The sequence below is a fragment of the Podarcis muralis genome, chromosome 7, assembly GCF_964188315.1.
Source record: "Podarcis muralis chromosome 7, rPodMur119.hap1.1, whole genome shotgun sequence".
NCBI lineage: Eukaryota > Metazoa > Chordata > Lepidosauria > Squamata > Lacertidae > Podarcis > Podarcis muralis.
Genome location: NC_135661.1, coordinates 64,402,334 through 64,422,147, shown reverse-complemented (window position 1 = coordinate 64,422,147; position 19,814 = coordinate 64,402,334). Strand labels below are relative to the sequence as shown.

The window sequence follows — 19,814 nt, the reverse complement described above, 5'->3', positions numbered from 1 at the left end:
AGATTTTTGGCTTCTCGGCATTAAGGCCCAAGTGATCTTAAGAATGATTTGCGTGTAATAACTGTTTACTTGTTGCTCTCTATGAAACCCAAATAGTTTACATTCTTTCGTGCATTTCCGCTTTCCCATTGGCTCCTTTCCTAAGTGGCAGGCAAGGCTTTCTTTCAAAATCTCCCCCACATAACTGCTTGCAGGTTGATGAATGGAAAAATGTTTTGCTTTTATGAATTAAGCTTTCATTTCTGTACTCAATTATTTGCTTTAAGTCTCCTCCCTCCCTCCCCTTTTTTCCATCCCCCTTACACAAATTTCCAAACTGTACATAGCTCCATCCGAATTTGACTCTTGAATTCATTAGGAACCCCCCTACTCAGGTCTCCATGTCTGGGATAAGAAATTACAGTAGTCTGGAGTCCTTGGGAAGCCTGTGAGGAGTTTGATTTCAAACTAGGAGACGTGAGTCTAAAGCCTCTTGGTTAGCAAAAAGTCTTTTGTCTTCAAGTGCATGAAACGTCCCGTTTGGGCTCTCTGCTCTGCATGCTATAAAAAGTCCATGTTTCTGACAGTGTAGACTAATTCTGAACAGGATAGTGCTGTCCTGAACATGTCTTTTACCTTTTGGGTTGTTGTTGTTGCTTTTTGCAATGATTTCCCACCAATTAACGAGGGAACCCCCCTACATTTGAAAATTATTGAAGGGCAGAGGAAACATAGGTGAAATTCTCAAGGATGAGGTGCAGGGTTTGTTTGTTTGTTTGTTTGCATTCACTCTCACTTTTGAGTTGGATGAGTTTTTGTGAGTTTCTTTCACCAATATCTGGTAGCTTTCCTTCTATAGCCTTTCTGGGAGTCTGTGCTTCCTGAAAACCTCATGATATCCTTGGTTGTGATTTCTTCTAAATCACGGGTAGGGAACCATTTGCCTTCCAGATGTTGCTGAACTACAAATCCCATTCTCCCTGGCCATTAGCCATGCTTGCTGGGACTGATGGTAGTTGTTTTCAGTAACATCTGGAGGGCTTAAGCAGGGCTTTTTTTCAGCTGGAACACACTGGAGTTCCAGCACCTCTTTGGCGTGTTCCTGCAGCTCCATTAGGTTGGGGCACAGTACCTGGGGCTGTGTGGCATGATGATCAGGTTGCTGTGACAATTGTGTTGGCGTGACCATTGTGGCTGCCGAAAGTGGCAGTGGGGACAAAGAGCTCAGCAACTTTGGGTAGGTGCTCATCAAGTTCCACCACCTCTTTTTCCAGAAAAAAAAAAGCCCTGGGCTTAAGGTCCCCTACATCTGCTCTAAGCACAGGAAGCTAGAGAGGCTGCCTGACATGTGCTTACCAGCTGTCCACTGTGTTGCTAATGCCAGTGTTTGTAATTAGCAGGATCAAGTGCTAACTTTTTGTGTGGACTGTACCATGTAAGATTGGGGGTGTACAAATGTGTGTTCCCCGGGGGATGCATGTTTGAATGCTCACACACATGAACATGAAATCTCCTTGTACATAGAAATCTAGCATGCCAGCTAATCAGGTTCAGCCTAACATTTCCCTTGATGAGCTATTTTTCTGTGTGCAACAGCCCCCTTCAATGGGGGAAATATCCAAAACTTCAGTATTGTGCCTTTAACAGCTTAATGCATAGAGAAGGTGGAGCTGCTCTTTGCCTGGAGATGCAGCGTTTTATTTATTTGTTTTCAAGTATTAATATACGGCTTTTCCTCAGAAAAGATAACAAAGGATTAAATACAGAATGAAAAAGAGCAAAATCCATAAATAATACAAGCAATACAATACAAACACAGACTCCTAAACATAGAATTTCACTCACGCAGTACACTTACACTCATTTAATATCCACATCCACTAACACATTTGTACCTCAGACAACCTGCCCACATTCACCCATACTGACATATACTCTCAATAGTTACAGATCTCAATAATTCCCTGGGTACAAATATATAAAGGCTGCACTACAATACTGTCAGCCTAACACCATGAGGCAACATATATGCAGCAGCACAAAAGAGAAATGGCCGCCCTTGTCCAAAATGGTGTAAAAAACTAAGACAGGAATGTGGGCAGGGTGAGGGGATCACATAGTTAAAATGTGTAAATGGGATGGAAGTCTAACAGTGCAATTCTATGCAGTGTCCCCCCCCCCGGGGGGGGGGGAGTACACAGGCGTACACATACCCCTAAATATTTTGTGAATCTTTGTACTTTTGTCCATGTACTGTATTTATTTTTCCCAATTTGAACTATAAAATGGTGATTTTCTTGAGTCAAAATGAGAGTACCCCTAAACATTTTTTAAGAAAAAAAGCACTGATTCTATGTATTCAGAAGAAAGCCATGTCGGTCTCAAAGGGGCCTACTTCCACGTTGGTGTGCACACAATTGCAGCCTAAATAAGCAATAAACAATAAAATCATCATTTTATTTGACTTCGTTCTTCAGGGACTATGGACCACTTGGTATAATAGTCCATAAAACAACTTCTTCCCATCAGACTTGATTTATAGGCAAGCAACTTCAAAATATATTGTGCAAATACAAATATTTTCACCTGCCTCATTTCTGTCCCCAATGAGCTGTTACTGGTGATAAAGGCAGAGGAGGACCAGTTAAAGAAGGTGACTCAGTCTAAGTGGGGACAGACTGCCCACAGCAAGACAAAATAAAGTAGTTAATTCCTAAAAACAGAGGCTCCAGATTTAGTAATGTGTACAAATATGCATACACTTGGGTAAAATGTGCATATAAATGCATATACTGTACATGTGAAAATGACATACAGAAATGTCACTAAGGAAAATTGTGTGTGTGTGACAGAATTGCATAGAAATGTGTATGTTAGGAGAATTTTGCACGAAGATGCTGATAAATTTTAGCGAGGCCTTCTTCTTTTAAAATTGTGTGAAAATGGGGAGAACTGATTTTAAGATTTAAAAACGAGAAGCTGAGAAAAACTGAAACTAACAGATTTGCCCAGCCCAAACCCATGCACCTGACTCTTGTTTGGGTGTTCTCCTTGTTCATAAACTCCTCATGTGAACAAAGACCTGCTTCAGCTTGGAAAACAGATGCTCTCCCGCTGAGCTATGGTCCTTTCTATCGATGTTCTAGATTGCACTGAGACAGACGCAGCTCTCTGGGTGGGGTGGAGCCGCCACTCTCGCTTCCCGGCAACTGGGTCGTTGTTGCTTACAGGAAAGGGCGAGGCAGTCTGCACAGTGCGAATGCGGAGGCAGATCCAATATGGCGTTCCTATCAGTGCATTTGCACTGCACCAACCTCCCTGCCACCTTGCCCCTTCCCTTCTCCCTTCTGGTAAGCAGCAGCAACTCGCCTGCTAGGAAGCTAGCGTAACAACACCACCCCACTTGACAGCGAGCCTCTGTGACCTTCCCTGAACCACACAGTTGCCCATGGCAATTGGAGGGGGGAAGGGATGCTGATACGGAATGGCACATACCTGTCCCCACTTCCCAGTTCATTTGTAGGGTTTACACACAAGCAGAATGCCTGACCGGGGCTCCAGAGGCAGGCCTATTTCACATGCTCTGACCTGAGCTCTGGCACTCAAGGCAAGACCTAGGCCTAGTTGTGGCAACCTCTGGCTCAGACTAAATTAAGGCCTAATCACCATAGTGGCATAATGGTGTTGTCCCCTGAAGATATCCATCACCAAGGTTCCTGCTGGTTCATTCTGGTCACCAAGGTGAAACTGGGTTATGTTTCACCAACTGTCACAGATGCTGGCAGGAGCTCTGCCCGTTATCAGTTGCCTTTGTTCAGCTATGATCCATAGCCAGCCAGCCAGTCTGGCGATGCTATCAGTGCACCTCCAACTGGCAATGGATTGTATGTAGTCAACAAAGGAAGCTGTGGTTTTGTGGGTTGAAAGCAAGGTTTTAGTAGATCTTTGGTACCCATCCAGATTCTCACAGATGATATATCCAGAGGTCTGCTTCTTGTTCAGGAGGTAGTGAACAGCTCCAGGTCCACACCATGGTGGCTAGTCTGTGGCCTTCTAGATTTTGTTGGGCTACAACCCCAATCCCTCACCAGTGGCCCTGCTGGCTGGAGCTGATGGGAGATGGAATCCAAAGGTTTCTGGAGAGTCAGAGGTTCCACATTCCTGACATTTTGGAAAGGTTAGGGCAAACTCTGCCTCTCCCCTGGAATTCATACCACTGTCCCTAGCAATGCCCACATCACACGTGATAGAGAGGTGGTGTAATTGTAGTGGCTAGGAGCATATGTTGGCCAAGAACATTAAAAATTTGCCTCAGCTACAAGCACAGGCAGGTGCTTGTGCTTTCACTTCTTCACCTGTAGAATGAGTTTAGTAATACTGGCATCCCTTATAGGATGGTTATTTATAGTAAATGTTAGCTATTGGTTTAACAGGTGCTCCTGAGTATTTTTATTTGTTTCCAGATTTGGGCTGTTCAGAACTACTATATTACAGTAAACAAAAGTATGAAGGATGGCTGTGTTTGCTCCTTTATTCCCGTACCTTTATTTTAAATAAATAAGCAAACAAATTTCAAGATCCAGCCCCCCTAGGATTATGTCAATCCAGAGTTCAGGTGGGAAGCCAGGGGGCTGAATGCTTCTTCCTCCAAGCATACACACCTGGCCATAAAGTCCTGCATATAGAAATGTAGCACATTTGATAGAAAACTAGACTAAAGCCCTCACATGCTGACTTTTTGCTGGGAGGAAGTTCTTGATACGGATGATGATTCAGTCCAGCAGTCACTCCTGCCTCCCCCCCCCCCCAGCTAAACTTTGAAGTGGTACAGGCTAAAGAAGGCTGCATCTTGTGACTTTTCTGAAAGCATAGATCAGTGTTAGTAGTGTTTAGATGCTGTGCGCTGTGAGATGACATCTTATGCCCTTTTAAAATGTGGGGGGTTGGGGGTTGGGAGTGTTATTAGGTTGTTGTTTTTATTTTGATTATGTGTTTTGTGGTTTTATATTTTGATTTATTCTGTGAATTGCCCTGAGACCTCTGGATATAGGGTGGTGTATAAATTCTATTATTATTATTATTATTATTATTATTATTATTATTATTATTTATTATTATTAATACTATGAGACCAGTTGCTAATTTTTTCACCTTACTGCCAAGTGAACTAATATAATAGATTGTTAATTTTATCCCCTCTAGCTGTTTCTGCAGCCTCAAATCCTGACAGCAAGGGGGTTTGTTCAAACAGTAGTAGCAAAGGAAAGCAGCCTTAGTAAGCCCTTGCTTAAATTTAAGCCAGGCCTTGCTTTCAACATGGCTGCCCATCTACCACGGGCACATATGGTAGAAGCAAGGGAGGCTGTTGCTCTCCTCCTGGGTGAATCATGATCCAAAGATCCCCAGCTTTCATTTCTAAAAAAAGGAGTAAGTTTCTAGTATTTGAAGCACCTGAGATATGAGGCAAAAATGTATAGGCGTTATTCTTCTCAAATTAGTGAGAGATTAACCTTTCCCACCCCTTCCAGTATTCTACTCCCCCCACCCCAGGTAAAACCCCTGAGGGTGCCCATGCTCTGCACCCTTCCATTATATCCTGGATCCCATACACTTGCACCCTGGACTCATGTGTGCTTTCTCTTCTCTGTTTTTTCCTCCCTTGGTCTTTAGGAAAAAGCTTCACATTGACAATTACAGTCTTCACAAACCCCACCCAGGTCGCTACCTATCACCGTGCCATTAAAGTGACTGTTGATGGACCCCGGGAGCCAAGAAGTAAGTTTGTTGTCTTTCCTTGGAAGGGGAAGCGTGTGGCCGGGCGACAGTTCTCAAGCTAATGCTTGCGGGTGCATGAGACCTTTTGCTGCTTTGAGGTATCCAAGTTGTGTCGGATTGCCACTGTGGCACCACACTTGCTGTAGCTGCTTTGCATGGGTAACATATAAAAGTGCCTCTCATTGTGAAACCCTTCTGAGACCAGTGTCCGCATCGCTGATGGAACTCTGCTGGCATGGGACGCACAGACATGATCAAGGGAAATCATGCCTTGCACACTGCTACACTGTACGGATAGTCAGAAGTGACTCAGCAGGTGAGGTGAAGCTTCCCAGCAGGTGGGTCACTGTTGCTCACTGGGAGGGAGAGGGGTGATGCAGCAGCAAAGAGGTTGATGCGGTGCAACCACACTGGAGGAACAAATCCAGTGCTCCTGCTGGTACGTTTACACTGCACCAACCTCCCCAACTGTCTTGTTCCTCCCTGGTAAGAAGCAGCAGCAGCTACCATAGTGGCTCCTTCCTACCTGGCAAGCTGCTTCTGCTAATGGTGATGTGAGAGGCAGCTAATCACAGGGGACATAGTTTTGTGATGGAACCCTGTCTGCAAACTGCAGAAATAAAATGGGTTGGAAAGGACCTTATGCAGGGCAGTCGGCCCACCATCAGGCAGAGTGAGGCAATTGCTTCAGGTGGCAGATGCTGTGAGGTGGGCAGTGTGGTAGCTACCTGGCTATTTCTACTGAGCCTCCCTCCACACACGCCTCTTTTTGGAAATTGTCACCTTTAGCTAGGGGGGGGCTGTGAATCTGCCTTTGCCCTGTTCAGAAGATTTAAGGGAGATCGTCTAACAATGAGCTCCCATGGGAAATTTCGCTAACAAGAGAGGTTCTTGGATACTTTGTCAGGGCTGTTCAAGGAGTCTCCAGCAGAACTCCTGGCTCCTTTGACTCTCTCCTGTTGAAACACTTCCCACTCTCACGACAGAATGCCGTTTTGGTTAGAAGTGTAAGCAGCACCCTAGCAAGATCTGACCAAGGCCCATCTGGTCCTGGCTTATTTTTAAATTCCTAGGAACCAGGAGGTACTCAGCAGTCCCCTAGAAACCAATAAGCAGTGACCTGCCTTTGGACACCATGTCCATCTCCTTAGTAGAATTGTTCATGCAGGCCCAAATTCAACTGTGAATCATCCCCTACTCCTCTTTTACATTTCATCACAGGACAGGAATTAAAGATCTCTGTGATAGGCGGATGAGCTGCTGTTATGTTGGACTTGCCTGTTCTAATCGGATGAGTTTCTGTTAGTTTAAGCTTGTGGGCAACCCAGCTTTGTGCCAATACCTTCATGTGCCAAAAGAGGGTTTTTCTTCTTCCACTGACTGAAATTTTGCAACTGGCATTAGCACATGGCTTTGGGGAGGCAACAACAGCCTCACCCTGTCAACAAAGTGTGCTAGTGTGGAGCTGCTAGAGTTCTCCACTGGTTATATTTCTGAACTGTGTTTATGCCATGCATCTAAAGCATATTTCATGCCCTTGCCCAGCAAATCATGGGAACTGTAGTTTGCTAAGGGTGCTGAGAAAGGCAGCTCTGTGATGAGTAAACTACCATTCCCATTATTATTTCAGGGGTGGGTGGATGTACTTTAAACATATGGTACATATGCAGCCTAGGAGCAATATCTCAATAGCTGGGCAGTTAGGCAGTGGAACCATTTATTTATTCGAAAGCATTGATGAACTACTTATTTTTAAAACTTCTAAGCGGTATACAATATCAAAAACAAAGGAGATTGCTAAAACAAAAATACAAACTAATAAAGCAGCAATATAAAAACATGTAAAAGCAAATAAAACAAAAGTTCAGCAACACTTCAAGTGCATGAAACAGGCCTAAATACAAGCATGGCAAAAAGAGAAGCCCATACAGTTACCTAGAGTAGGCATAGGCAAACTCGGCCCTCCAGATGTTTTTGGACTACAGCTCCCATCATCCCTAGCTAACAGGACCAGTGGTCAGGGATGATGGGATTTGTAGTCCCAAAGCATCTGGAAGGCCGAGTTTGCCTATGCCTGACCTAGAGGTGTGATGGGAGCTTCAGGCAGAGACTGGGGAACTGCTTTTTGGGGGATGCTCTGGACTGTTTGCAGAAGGTTGGATTAGATTGCCTGTAAAGCCCCAACTGAATGGTTCTAGTTTTCATGCATATGCATGTATATGCAAGGACATCTAAGCAGCATACAGTCCAGGGCACAGCCTGCCATTTCCCACCCTGCAGCTGCCAAGGTATATTTTTGAATTTAGATAATCTGTTGTAGGGTGGCTGTGAGTTTCTGCTTTATCCCAGGCAGCAGTTAAATAAGTGGAGTCTGGCCTTCCACAAAGGAACTAGGTATGGTCATAGTGATGGGTGGTGGGGTCTCAGGCTCTCAAGCATGGGGAAAATAGGTCAGTATACAGGTATGTTGGAAGTAATATGGTAAGACACACAAAGGTGGCTGTGCATACATGTAATGTACGGGTCTAGAGATGAATCAATCTGTCAGTTTCAGTGTCTCATTCCCCCCCCCCCCCCAAATCTTATATTTGGTTCATGTTTCTGCAGCAATTTGCCATTAAAAAAAAAATGCCCATGAAATATTCTCAGGATTTTAGTGTAAATTTTCTTGAATGCACACATTTTTGTATGCAGTTTTGACTAATATACACATTTCTACAAGCACTTTTCTCTAATATAATGAATTTTTGTACATTTCTTTCACTAACGTATATGCATTTTTATGCACACTTTCCCTGAACACAGTGCGTGTTTGAATCACAAATTTCAGAAATGTGTTAATTTTAAGGATAATTGTGTTTTGGTCTGGGTTTTGGTTCAAGAATGGTGAATTGGAGCATTTCTCATTAAAATGCAAACAAAATCAAACTTCTCCCCCATCCAGAGGGGATAAAATTGACTTTGCCCAAAGCAGCAAAAAGCTTTTGGGCCAGCCTTTAAAAGCATTTTTAAAAGATGCTTTTATATGTTATTATTGAATTGTTTTATCACTGATACGCTTGCATCCTGGGCTCCTTTGGAAGGGTGGCATATAAATTTGATTAATTAATGAGTACACAGAGAAGCAGTTCTTATTGCATTTCGTCTCCTCTGCCTACTGGTGAACCTAATTTAGACGTGTCCATTAACTTCATTAGTCTACACTGCAGCCCAGGGCTCCTTCAGGAGGAAGGGTGGGATATAAATTCAATAAACAAACCAACCAACCAACAAACAAACACTCTAGCCTGTACTCCCAGCTTGCAGAAGCAGCCCCAGAATTGTAACCCTCCCAACTGCTTCTTGTTAAGTAACAGAGAGGAAACAGGATTGGAGCTGCAGAAGCTGGTTGATGATGCAAGTGGCCACATCTGATTAAAAAGCGCTTTGGGTTTTGTTTGATCTGCAATCAGTCCATTAATCTCTTAATTATGCTGACTAATTGATCGGCGTTTCAGTTTCCTCCTCTGCTGTAGTCTTCAAAGACAGTCTGTTTTGAATGTGTGGAGGGCTCAGTAATGGATATGAGGATGTAAAGCCTGACTATATCCAAGTGACCTAGTGCAGGGGTAGCCAATGTGGGGCCCTTCAGATGTATTGGACTTAGGGGATAGTATTCAATGCAAATTCCACTCAGAGTAGACCACTGAAGTGAGTAGACACGACTGACTTAGGTTCATGTATCTCAGTGGATCTACTCTAAGTAGGACTTAGCTGAATGCAACCCAGGATTGGGTGAATTAATCAATCTTGGTTCTGAGCCTCTGATTTTTCATTCTCTGCATTTTCTCATAAGTTTGCAATTGAAAAAAATTCTCATGGAAATTCGGTATTTTAGAATGAAATTCTCCTAATAGACATATTTTGTACACAATTTTGCCAAGTAGACACATTTTTGCAATGTCATTTACCCTAATATAATGTATTTCTGTATGTTGTTTTCACTAATATATGCACACTTTACACACACACACACACACGTCCCTGTCTAGCTGTCCTACCCCACTCAAGAAGTGGTCCTATTATCGTATCATGAGACAAAGTGAAACAGCGGAGTTGAAGGTGGCATTGAAAGCAGCAAACTATCAGACAATAATAATAATAAATGATGATGACATGTATATTGGGAGAAATTCACACAAAGGTGCTGATGAGTTTTCATGGAGACTTTTAAAAATAGCAAGTGGGTGTGGAAATATGGAGAACTGAAGATTGAAAAAATCAGAAACGGAGAGAAGCCCAAGTTGACAGATGCCCTCAACCTTATCATGATGGCTGTATTTCATGACCAGGATCAGAGGCAAGAGGCTTCTCAGCACCCCCTGATGGGGGATGCAAGTGGAAGAAGGCTTGTGAGCTTTGGGGAGACATGTGGTTTTCCACCATATGAGCAGAATAGCTGAGTGGTAGACCCTGAAGACTTAAAAAAATAATGGATGAAGCATTTTATTGGATTGCATTGCTGGCTCCTCATCCCAGACTTTTTTGAACTTAGAACAGACTTGTCTACTCAGAGTAGGCCATGGAAGTAGTAAACTTGCCTAATTTGAACCCATTGTTTGTAGTCACCTAAGTTCTACCCAAAGCAAGCACATTGAAATTAATGGGCCAAAGTTAGCCATGTCTATCCATTTCAATAGGTCTAGTCTGAGTATGACTAATGTTATACACAAGCCATTCATTTCAGTGGATTTACTTTTGCATATGACTTGGCTGGATACAATCCAGAATACATAACATTTTATTAAAAACAGCAACAGATACAATTAAATGGAAGAGGGAGCCAGCAATAAAATGCTTGGTGGGATTTTTAAATTTATTTTTTACTTACAGTCTTCATGATCTATTTAAAGGTTGTACAGAGGGCCAGAGAAATGCGAAGGTGTTGTCTGCATGTGTGTGAGCTGAGTAAAGAGGAGCAGAGAGGAATTACCTTGAAATATCTCCTGTTTACAGTTAAGGCAGCTCCAGAATAAAGTCTGTTTTTAATGTTTACTGCTACACTTGGAAAGCCTGATTAAATGTGGATGTTCCCCCTCCAGCAAGGTGTGTGTGTGTGTGTGTGTGTGTGTGTGTGTGTGTGTGTGTATGAGGGGACAAACAGGCAGGCTTCTGTTTGCAAAAATGAACAAAATTATCCCACTTAGGAGTCTATGTTTTGCTTTCCTTTTGGAGCAGGGCCCCTTTGGACATATATCACTCATCCCAGGTTAATTTAGACGAGGCGATTGAAACAGTATCGCAAGGTGGCCAATTCCTCCTCTTTCCTTTGAGAGATTTATTACTTTCCTGTCTTGGCACCTATGAGTGGCGTGCAGAACTCTGCAGAGGCATTTCACCCACCTTAAGCAAGTGTCTTTAGCAGGGCTGGGGAACCTGCGGCCCTCCAGAAGCTGCCTGCTCTCCAGCTCCCACCATCACAGATCCCTGGCTGCGCTGGCCAGGGCTGACGGGAGTCTGAGCCCAGCAACATCCAGAGGGCCTTATCTCTTTTCCCTAGAATCTCAAGCTGATTGCCAGTAAAGAGGGGGAAGGTCGCATGGTGGAAAGGGACAGTGATGGGGGAGCCACCATCCAGAGATGGCCGAGGAAGCTAGCAGAGATTAAGAACAACGCTGCTTTCAACCTGTGATCATATTGTTTCTCACATCACTAAGTGGTGGGAACACAGGACTAACCCTACAGGGTTTAGTTTCACTTGGATCAGAGAGTGGAGGGAGGGAGGGAGGGAGAGTGCACTCAGAGGCGGAGTTAGCTGCTCCGGCACCCAGAGCAGCACACATGCTGTGCACCCGGGGGAAGAAAATAGACGTTCCTGCAGTGGGCAGTAAATCTAAGAGCTATAGGCCCACACAGTGCTTTAAAAAAAGAAAAGAAAGGGGGGGGAGGTGTGAGTACTCACCATGAATTTGTTACAGTAAGTGCCACACATTCAACATGGGGAGGGGTGCCGGTACTGAGTACCCTTGAGTACCCAAGGGGAAAAAAGCACCGGGCCAACTTCTCAGAGGCCCTGCCCCTGGTCCAGCAGTACTTCACCACCTCCAGCTAATTCTCAGCTCAATCGCTTTCTTTTTCCAAAGCCATTTTCCTGCCCCTAGCTGGAAGCTGTTACCTTATTTGTTTATTGAACAGGTGTATATCTCACCTTTCAACTGAATAATTCTCAAAGTACAGTGGTACCTCAGGTTTCATATGCTTCAGGTTACAGACTCCGCTAACCCAGAAATAATACCTCGGGTTAAGAACTTTGCTTCAGGATGAGAACAGAAATCGTGCTCCAGCGGCACGGCGGCAGCAGGAGGCCCCATTAGCTAAAGTGGTGCTTCAGGTTAAGAAGAGTTTCAGGTTAAGAACAGACCTCCAGAACAAATTAAGTACTTAACCCGAGGTACCACTGTATCTAACAATTGACAGGTTGTAATAATACCCGATGAAATCTCTCTGTCTCATGCACACCCCAGTAGTAGCCCTTAGTTCCCTGGCAAGTGGATGAGGTCAGAACATTATTTCCTCCACTTCTGCAATCGTAAGGATATTACATTCCAAAAGCTGGGAAGACATTCCCAGCTATCAAGGAACATTAGCATTCTTTGGTTAAATCCCTGGGGGCCACTTATTCACCATGGTCATGCCAGCCAAACTCTCAGTGCTGCTGTTCAATGAGTTTATGGCTGATGCTCTTAGTAGATAAAAGTGATTGATTAATGAAAGCTTTCTTATAGATATGATCAGTGGGGTTTAGTTCTGTGGTTCTGTCTAGCTCCTTTCCACTTGTTCCATTAGCTTGTCTTCGCCCAACCTACTTCCAAACATCACTACAGGAACTTTATTGGATACAGAAATGAAAATGATTATCCATGATGGTGTTTTAGCTCTCATTGGTAAATAAGCAGGGAAGTATGAATTTTGAAAGTTACCTCTGTTTCAGTTCACATGTTGGCTTGGGAAGTGTGGATTAGGTAGATTAGCATTAAAATGCAAACTGAAATGAATTTATCCCCCATCCTTATTGATGGGCTGGGTTTAGCTTGATTTAGTCTCAAGTTCTGCCGGCCTGTTCTGATGAGTTGAGACGTGAGTCTGCTTTGAGTAGAATCCTGTTGGTGACAACCCTGAGTGTTAATGGTAGAGGATACCCTTGAGCAGCAGCACTAGAGCTAATAGGTAATTTGGGACACTGGAGTCAATGGTCTGATCCACTGCCCCCAGCCACCTTTAGATGGTAAGCCAGCCCTACTTCACCAGGAAGCTATCTTGCTCATTCTTCTAAGTGGGCACCTAGAATTCTGCTGCAAAGTCCTGATGACACCACTGAGCAGCAAGGCTTTTTGGAAAGCATTCATGCCAGAGGAACATGGCCTGTAATATATCGCCATGCAAGATCTCAAGTTGAGTGTTCCTGAGGTTAATTTCATGTAGTGCGTACAAGATGTACACATGAAGGTAGGTTAAGGTTGAGTGTTGGCAAGCGCACTGATTTGAATGACCTACCTAACTCGTTTACTAAGGAGCATATACAAGCGCAAAGAGATAATGTAGCCGTCCCAAACCCACGCTGCTTAAAAAAAAAACAACCTTTATGTTGTACCAGCTCCTACTGCAGCAATATAGAGACCAAGGCAGACACACCTCAATTCCAGCTGCCCACACCCTCTGTATCTTATCCTGTCTATCTTTGTTCTCATACCACACCCATTGCCAAGGGATCAGAGCATCGCCTTGTGCTTTGATGCATTTGTCTCTTTGCCCATTTTTCTGCATCCAAACACACTGTGTCTGTGAAGCTTCTGGTCGAGTGACGTGAAATGGCCTTCAAAACACATGTGCTGCTTCACATTTTAAGGTTGTTTGTTTTTTGGTGGGGTGAGGAGCTCAATGTCGACAAGCTATCACTTTGGAAGTCCCACCGCACCAAGCCTGAAAATTCTTGGGAATCGCTCAGAGCTCTTACATGGGAACACTAACTTCTAAGCCCTTTCTTTCATATACTCAGAGTAGGAGTATCTCAAACCACCCCAATAAGCCACTGCTCCTTGCTCCTAATCTAGTTTAAAGAACAATGGGGTCCCCATTCTATGCAGTCTTGCAGAAAAACACCTCCACTTTTTCCAGTCCTCTTTCCCCCATTAGTGCTCACTAATGGTTTCTCATCATCCTGGGGGGGGGGGGAGTGATAAGTGGGGTGCCACAGGGTTCTGTGCTGGGCCCAGTGTTGTTCAACGTCTCTATAGATGGCTTGGATGAAGAAATCGAGGGGACGCTTATCAAATTTGCAGATGACACCAAACTGGGAGGGGAAGTTAATGCCACAGAAGACAGAATCAGGATTCAATATGACCTTAATAGACTGGTCAACTGGGCCAAACGAACAAAAAGTATCTCAAAAGGAACAAATGTAAGGTTCTACAGATAGGCAGGAATAACCAGCTGCACAAATACAAGATGGGGGACAGCTGACTTGCGAGTAGTACGTGTGAAAAGAATCTAGGGGTCTTAAGAAACCATAAGCTGCTCATGAGTCAACAGTGTGATGTAGAAGCAAAAAAACCAATGCTATTCTTGACTACATCAACAAAAGTATAGTGTCCAGATCAAGGGAAGTAATAGTACTGCTCTATTCAGCCTTGGTCAGACCATACCTGGAATACTGTGTCCAGTTCTGGCCACCACAATTTGAGAAGGATGTTCACAAGCTGGAATGTGTGCAGACGAGGGTGACCAAGTTGATCGTGGGTCTGGAAAGTAAGCCTTATGAGGAACAGTTGAGGGAGTTGGGTATGTTTAGCCTGGAAAATATGAGACTGAGAGGAGATATGATAGCGATCTTCAAATATCTGAAGGGCTGTCACATGGAAGATGGAGCAAGCTTGTTTTCCCCTGCTCTGGTGGGTAGGACCCAAGTCAATGGAGTCAAGTAAAAGAAAAGAGATTCCAACTAAACATCAGGAAGAACTTTCTGGTGGTAAGAGCTGTTTGACAGTGGAATGGACTCCCTTGGAAAGTAGTGGACTCTCCTTCCTTGGAGGTTTTTAAGCAGAGGCTGGATGGCCATCTGTCATGGATGCTTTAGCTGAGATTTTTGCATTGCTCGAGTTTGGGCTAGATGACCCTTGGGGTCCCTTCCAACTCTACAGTTCTAGGATTGAATATTAGACATACAACTACTAAAGACCTTCCTCTTTCAACAAGCCTTTTAAGTAGATATCGTTCCCTGTCTGCATCTGTAGCAAAACTGCTTTTAAATGTGTTCTCATTTGTGTGCTTGCCACCCTGGGCTCCTTTGGGAGGAAGGATGGGCTATAAATTTAAATAGTGACGACATAGGCGCCGACTCCATGGGGCTTGAGGGGGCCCGAGCCCCCTCAAAAATTCGTTTGGGGGGGCTCCGCCCCCCCAATAATCTCCGGCGCCCCTCCAGCAGAGCGCCATCGCCGCCCCTCCCCTAGCCCAAAATGCACAGGGAGGGGCGGGCTGCATGCCTCCTGCCCTCCCTCCCGAGCAAAAGCTCCACCCAGTTTCCTTTGGAGCTGATTAATAGGCGCAGCACGCTCTCCCCTATTCGCTCACGAGGAGGCGGCGCCACTTTATTTGCATATTCATGAGCTTATTTATTATTCATGAGCTTTCCCGCCCCCCCCCCCCCCCCAATATTTTTTATAAGTCCGCGTCCCTGAGTGACGACATCTGGAAAGCCAAAGGTTCTTCACACCTGTTTTAGGCCAAAGGCTAGAAGACCTGTAGGTCACCAGCTATTGTTGGACTCCCAACTCCCATCAGCCTCAGCCAGCATGGCTAATGGTCAGGGATGATGGAAGTGGATTTCCCAGAGACACCTGGTGGGCCCTTGTGAGAATAGGATGTTGGACTAGATGGGTCACTGGCCTGGTTAATCAGCCTCTTCTTACGTTCCTATGAGTTGGTGACCTAGAGACATCTGAAGGGCTGCCAGTTCCTTGCCCCTGTTCTTAGCCTTGTGGGTGCTGAGGGCAAGTCCCTAGAGTCTTGTAGCAAACCAACCCTGGTTGAGCAATGATGGCTCTGGAAGAGAGGGAACATTTAGCATGTTGTTCTCCAGCTCTTGCTTTTGCTGGAAGCTTGCCAGCCACGCTAAGAACTGCTGCCAGGCAGCCTGCCCTGAAACAGCTGGCACCAAAGCAAACGCGGCACTGAGCATTCCTGGATTCTCATGTATATTAGCATCTGAAGGTACAACAACATATTGTGCCTCACACGCCGACCTTTGATTATCACATGTATAAAAAGATTCTCATATATCTAACAACACTGCCTGGGGAGAGAGATTTCATAAATCTGAGATTCAGCAGGGTCCAAAATTCATGGCTATATTCAAGGTTTAACAGGGGAAAAAACTCAAAAGAAAGGGCAATTCAGATAATTTGTTGTGATGATTACTGTTGTTACCTTACAATGGACTGCATCCAGATCATCCTACCTCATATTAAAAAGGCAAGATATAAATGGGGCTCATGGGCACATACTCAATTCTTTCACTGCTCCCTTTGCAGCTGGAGCAAACAAACCAGGAACTCTTCAATTAATTATAGTTTCTTATTCTGTCTAAACCAGGAAACCATGGCTGGAGGCTTTCAATTTCAAGCCAGGGTTTCATATCCTGGCTTGTTCCAAAGCTCTTAACCATAGTTTCCTGGTTTGGATCAAGTGGGGGAAATAGGTAAATGGAGACTTTCTAGTTTCAAGACCGGTCCTACCATTAGGCAGATTGAGGCAGATGGAATGTGAGGGGATGCCTACAAAAGGGAGAGCAGGAGGGACCTTGAAGTTGCCCATCCATAGCTGGACAGCAGACAGATGGCATACGCAGGTCACCTGTAGACTAGTACCCACTGTGGTGAGGTAGATTGCATTTCTCTTTAAATTATGGTAATAATTTATAATTTTGCATTTATCCATATAAAGTAACATATGCAGATTTTGTGCATATCTGTGGCCTCTTTTGAGGCAATGTGTAAGTAGCCATCCTGATCTTCCCTCCTCAGGCTACAGTGCTGAAGATCATGAGGGAAGGCGTTACAATTAACATGCTATAAAACTGGCATAAGTTTATTGAGTAGTTCTAGACCAGGCTTCCTCAACCTCGGCTCTCCAGATTTTTTTGGCCTACAACTCCCATGACCCCTAGCTAGCAGGACCAGTGGTCAGGGATGATAGGAATTGTAGTCTCAAAACATCTGGAGGGCCGAGGCTGAGGAAGCCTGTTCTAGAATATACATTTTCCAGGGGGTTATCTCCTGAAGTCACTTTGCAGGCAACAATACCTGGCAGTTGACTCTGGGTGTTGGCCGTGGACCCAACAGCTTCCCAAGGATGCTGGTAGCTGGTGCCATCCCTGTACCAGCAGCCAACATGAAGCAAGGTAAACCTGGCTAGGACAGAGACAAACCAATAAGAAAGCAAGTCAGGAAGGAGTAACTTAGGTAACTTAGCAACCTTAAAAATGGTTGCCAGAGAGGAGGTGGGGCTATTGTCAGTCAGAGGATAGGCAGGCCTAGTTCCTGGGACACCAATGCCCCAAGGGGTGGGGTGGGGGGCTGTGATAAGATAGCAAGCAAAACCAGTCAGGCAAGTTGGAAACCCGCCAGAATCATCGATTCTTCAAGACAGTTTTTGGCTTAAATAAAAGCAATTAAGAAGAGCAGCACGTGCCCTGGTTAGTGGTTAAAATTATATTTACAAAAATAAAAACAAGGAGAGCAGAAGTCTCTGTGATCTTGCCAAGTTGTGAGGAGAACGGTATTACTATAGTTTCTGGTCCACTGCAAAAGTATGAGAGCTGATACCACATTTGAGGGAGCCCTTAGCAAAATCCCTGCCCTACCAAGCCACGGACTTACCTAACACCAGCAGTGGGTAGCTTTGAACCATTTAATATCTCCCACAATGCCCTGGCTGAGGCTATTTCAGGTGGGAAATGTAAAGTGATGGTTTATAACCATCCACAACTTGGCATGTTTGTGTGTGTGGCAAATTGATTCTTTTTCCCAATCTACTCATTTCCCTTGATATTCAGCCATTTGTCAGGGCTGTCTCCTTCATCCAGACATTTGATCATCCAGACGCCTGGGCCATGTGCCCTGTCACCATGTGTACAATGAAGCTTGCTCCATACTTATGAGTCTAGGCACACAACTTTGATTGAGCAGGAGTTCCAGACGCCCACAAAAACCCTAAGTGTGAATGTCAGCCCTGCCCCACGTTCTGTTCAGGTTTCTACTATTCAGTATTCAGATCTCTCTCCCTTGTCAGGGTGAGATAGCAACTCTCTTATCAGCAGCGCTTTTTATGAAGGATGTAAACCTGCGTGTTTTGGCAGCATCCCAACAGGCCACCCAGCAATTGCTGGCTGTTCTCAGATCCTGCCAGCAGCTTGGAAGGGTGTCATCACACCACTAGAAAATATTCCGAGTTAATAGCTCTGTCTCTTTCCCCTCCACCCTTGAAATCCATAGGTCTTACTTGTGGCCCCTTAAGGACTAGCCAATTCATGATGGCATAAACCAGAGGGGGGGGGGGCTGATTATAGCTGCCATGTCTCCCACTTGGCCTGTGGTGTGGCTGTGCCCAAACCATGCTCCCCATCCCTCACCTGACATCAGATGCGGCAGCAGTAAACCCACTCTAAATGTGTTCCTTATTCTCCCTTTCCACCCGCTAGTACATTTCAGTGTAGGGTTTACTCTTATTATCAAAATGTGGAATCTTTTTGTGTTGTTCTGTGGTGACAGAAAAAGGCACCAAATTCAAAAAAGGGTTTTTAATGTTCAGCAAACACTGTGCAAGGTACCCAAATACCTTTGGGGCCTAGATCTGGGGCAGGTCAATCCTGGGTCATAATGTGGCCATTTCAAATGACCAGATCAGGCTCCAAATCATGGGGGGGGGGGGAATGGAGCACGCAGCCCTAATTTAAACCCTCTGTATACCACTTTAGGTATACAGGGGACGCGGGTGGCGCTGTGGGTTAAACCACAGAGCCTAGGACTTGCTGATCAGAAGGTTGGCAGTTCGAATCCCCGTGACAGGGTGAGCTCCCGTTGCTCGGTCCCTGCTCCTGCCAACCTAGCAGTTTGAAAGCACGTCAAAGTGCAAGTAGAGAAATAGGTACCGCTCCGGCGGGAAGGTAAACAGTGTTTCCGTGCACTGCTCTGGTTCGCCAGAAGCGGCTTAGTCATGCTGGCCACATGAACTGGAAGCTGTACACCGGCTCCCTTGGCCAGTAAAGCGAGACGAGCGCCTCAACCCCAGCGTCGGCCACAATTGGACCTAATGGTCAGGGGTCCCTTTACCTTTATCAGGTGTATGCTTTTATGGAGTGTCTTAAAGATTAACCCTTTATGATAGATTGTGCTTTTGTGGACTACCTGAAAGACTAACAAACTTGTGAGCCAATTTGGAGCAGTGGTTAGAGTGTTCGACTGTGACCTGGGAGATCAGCGTCTATATTCCTATTAGATCATGAAGCCCACTGGGTAACTTTGGGCCAGTCACCAACAGCATTTTTGATTCATGTATTGTTTCAGGAAAGTGCAAACTAGGTAGTTTCTTATTAAAATCTGAACCGTTTGAATTTCTCCCCCATCCCTCCTTTTCACCCGCTTCATACCAGTGCATTTTGCAGCATTCAAATTCTATTCTGTATCTGAGCTAATTCACTCCTATATGGTCACTCTCCTCAAAGACTTAGCACAGGCCTCTTGAGCCTCACCCGAGTGCCCTGGGAGGTTTGAGGAAGGCTTTGAAGGAAGAAAAAGTGACGGCAGGTGGAGACAGGTGAGGTCCTTCCAGGTACAGGAGCATCCTCAGAGATCTCTGTACAGAAACACCTACCAGGCAGGGCTGGCCTTACCATGAAGCAACATGAAGCTGTTGCTTTAGGCAGCTGATTTCAGAGAGGGCCCACCCTTTCCTCCCCTCCTTTCCATTTTTGGCTTTCAACTCCCTGGGTCCCTTCAAATTAAAGAAACAACAACAACCCAGCC

At 44.9% G+C, this 19,814-nt stretch overlaps 1 protein-coding gene across 1 annotated transcript in view; it reads left to right on the top strand.

Moving 5' to 3' along the window:
• Positions 1–19,814, top strand: part of RUNX3 (RUNX family transcription factor 3) — a 124,321-nt gene that overhangs the window by 69,260 nt on the left and 35,247 nt on the right. The window contains exon 5 of the mRNA XM_028738825.2: positions 5,650–5,754. Coding sequence (XP_028594658.2) covers positions 5,650–5,754 — 105 coding nt within the window. The remainder of the gene's footprint in view (positions 1–5,649; positions 5,755–19,814) is intronic.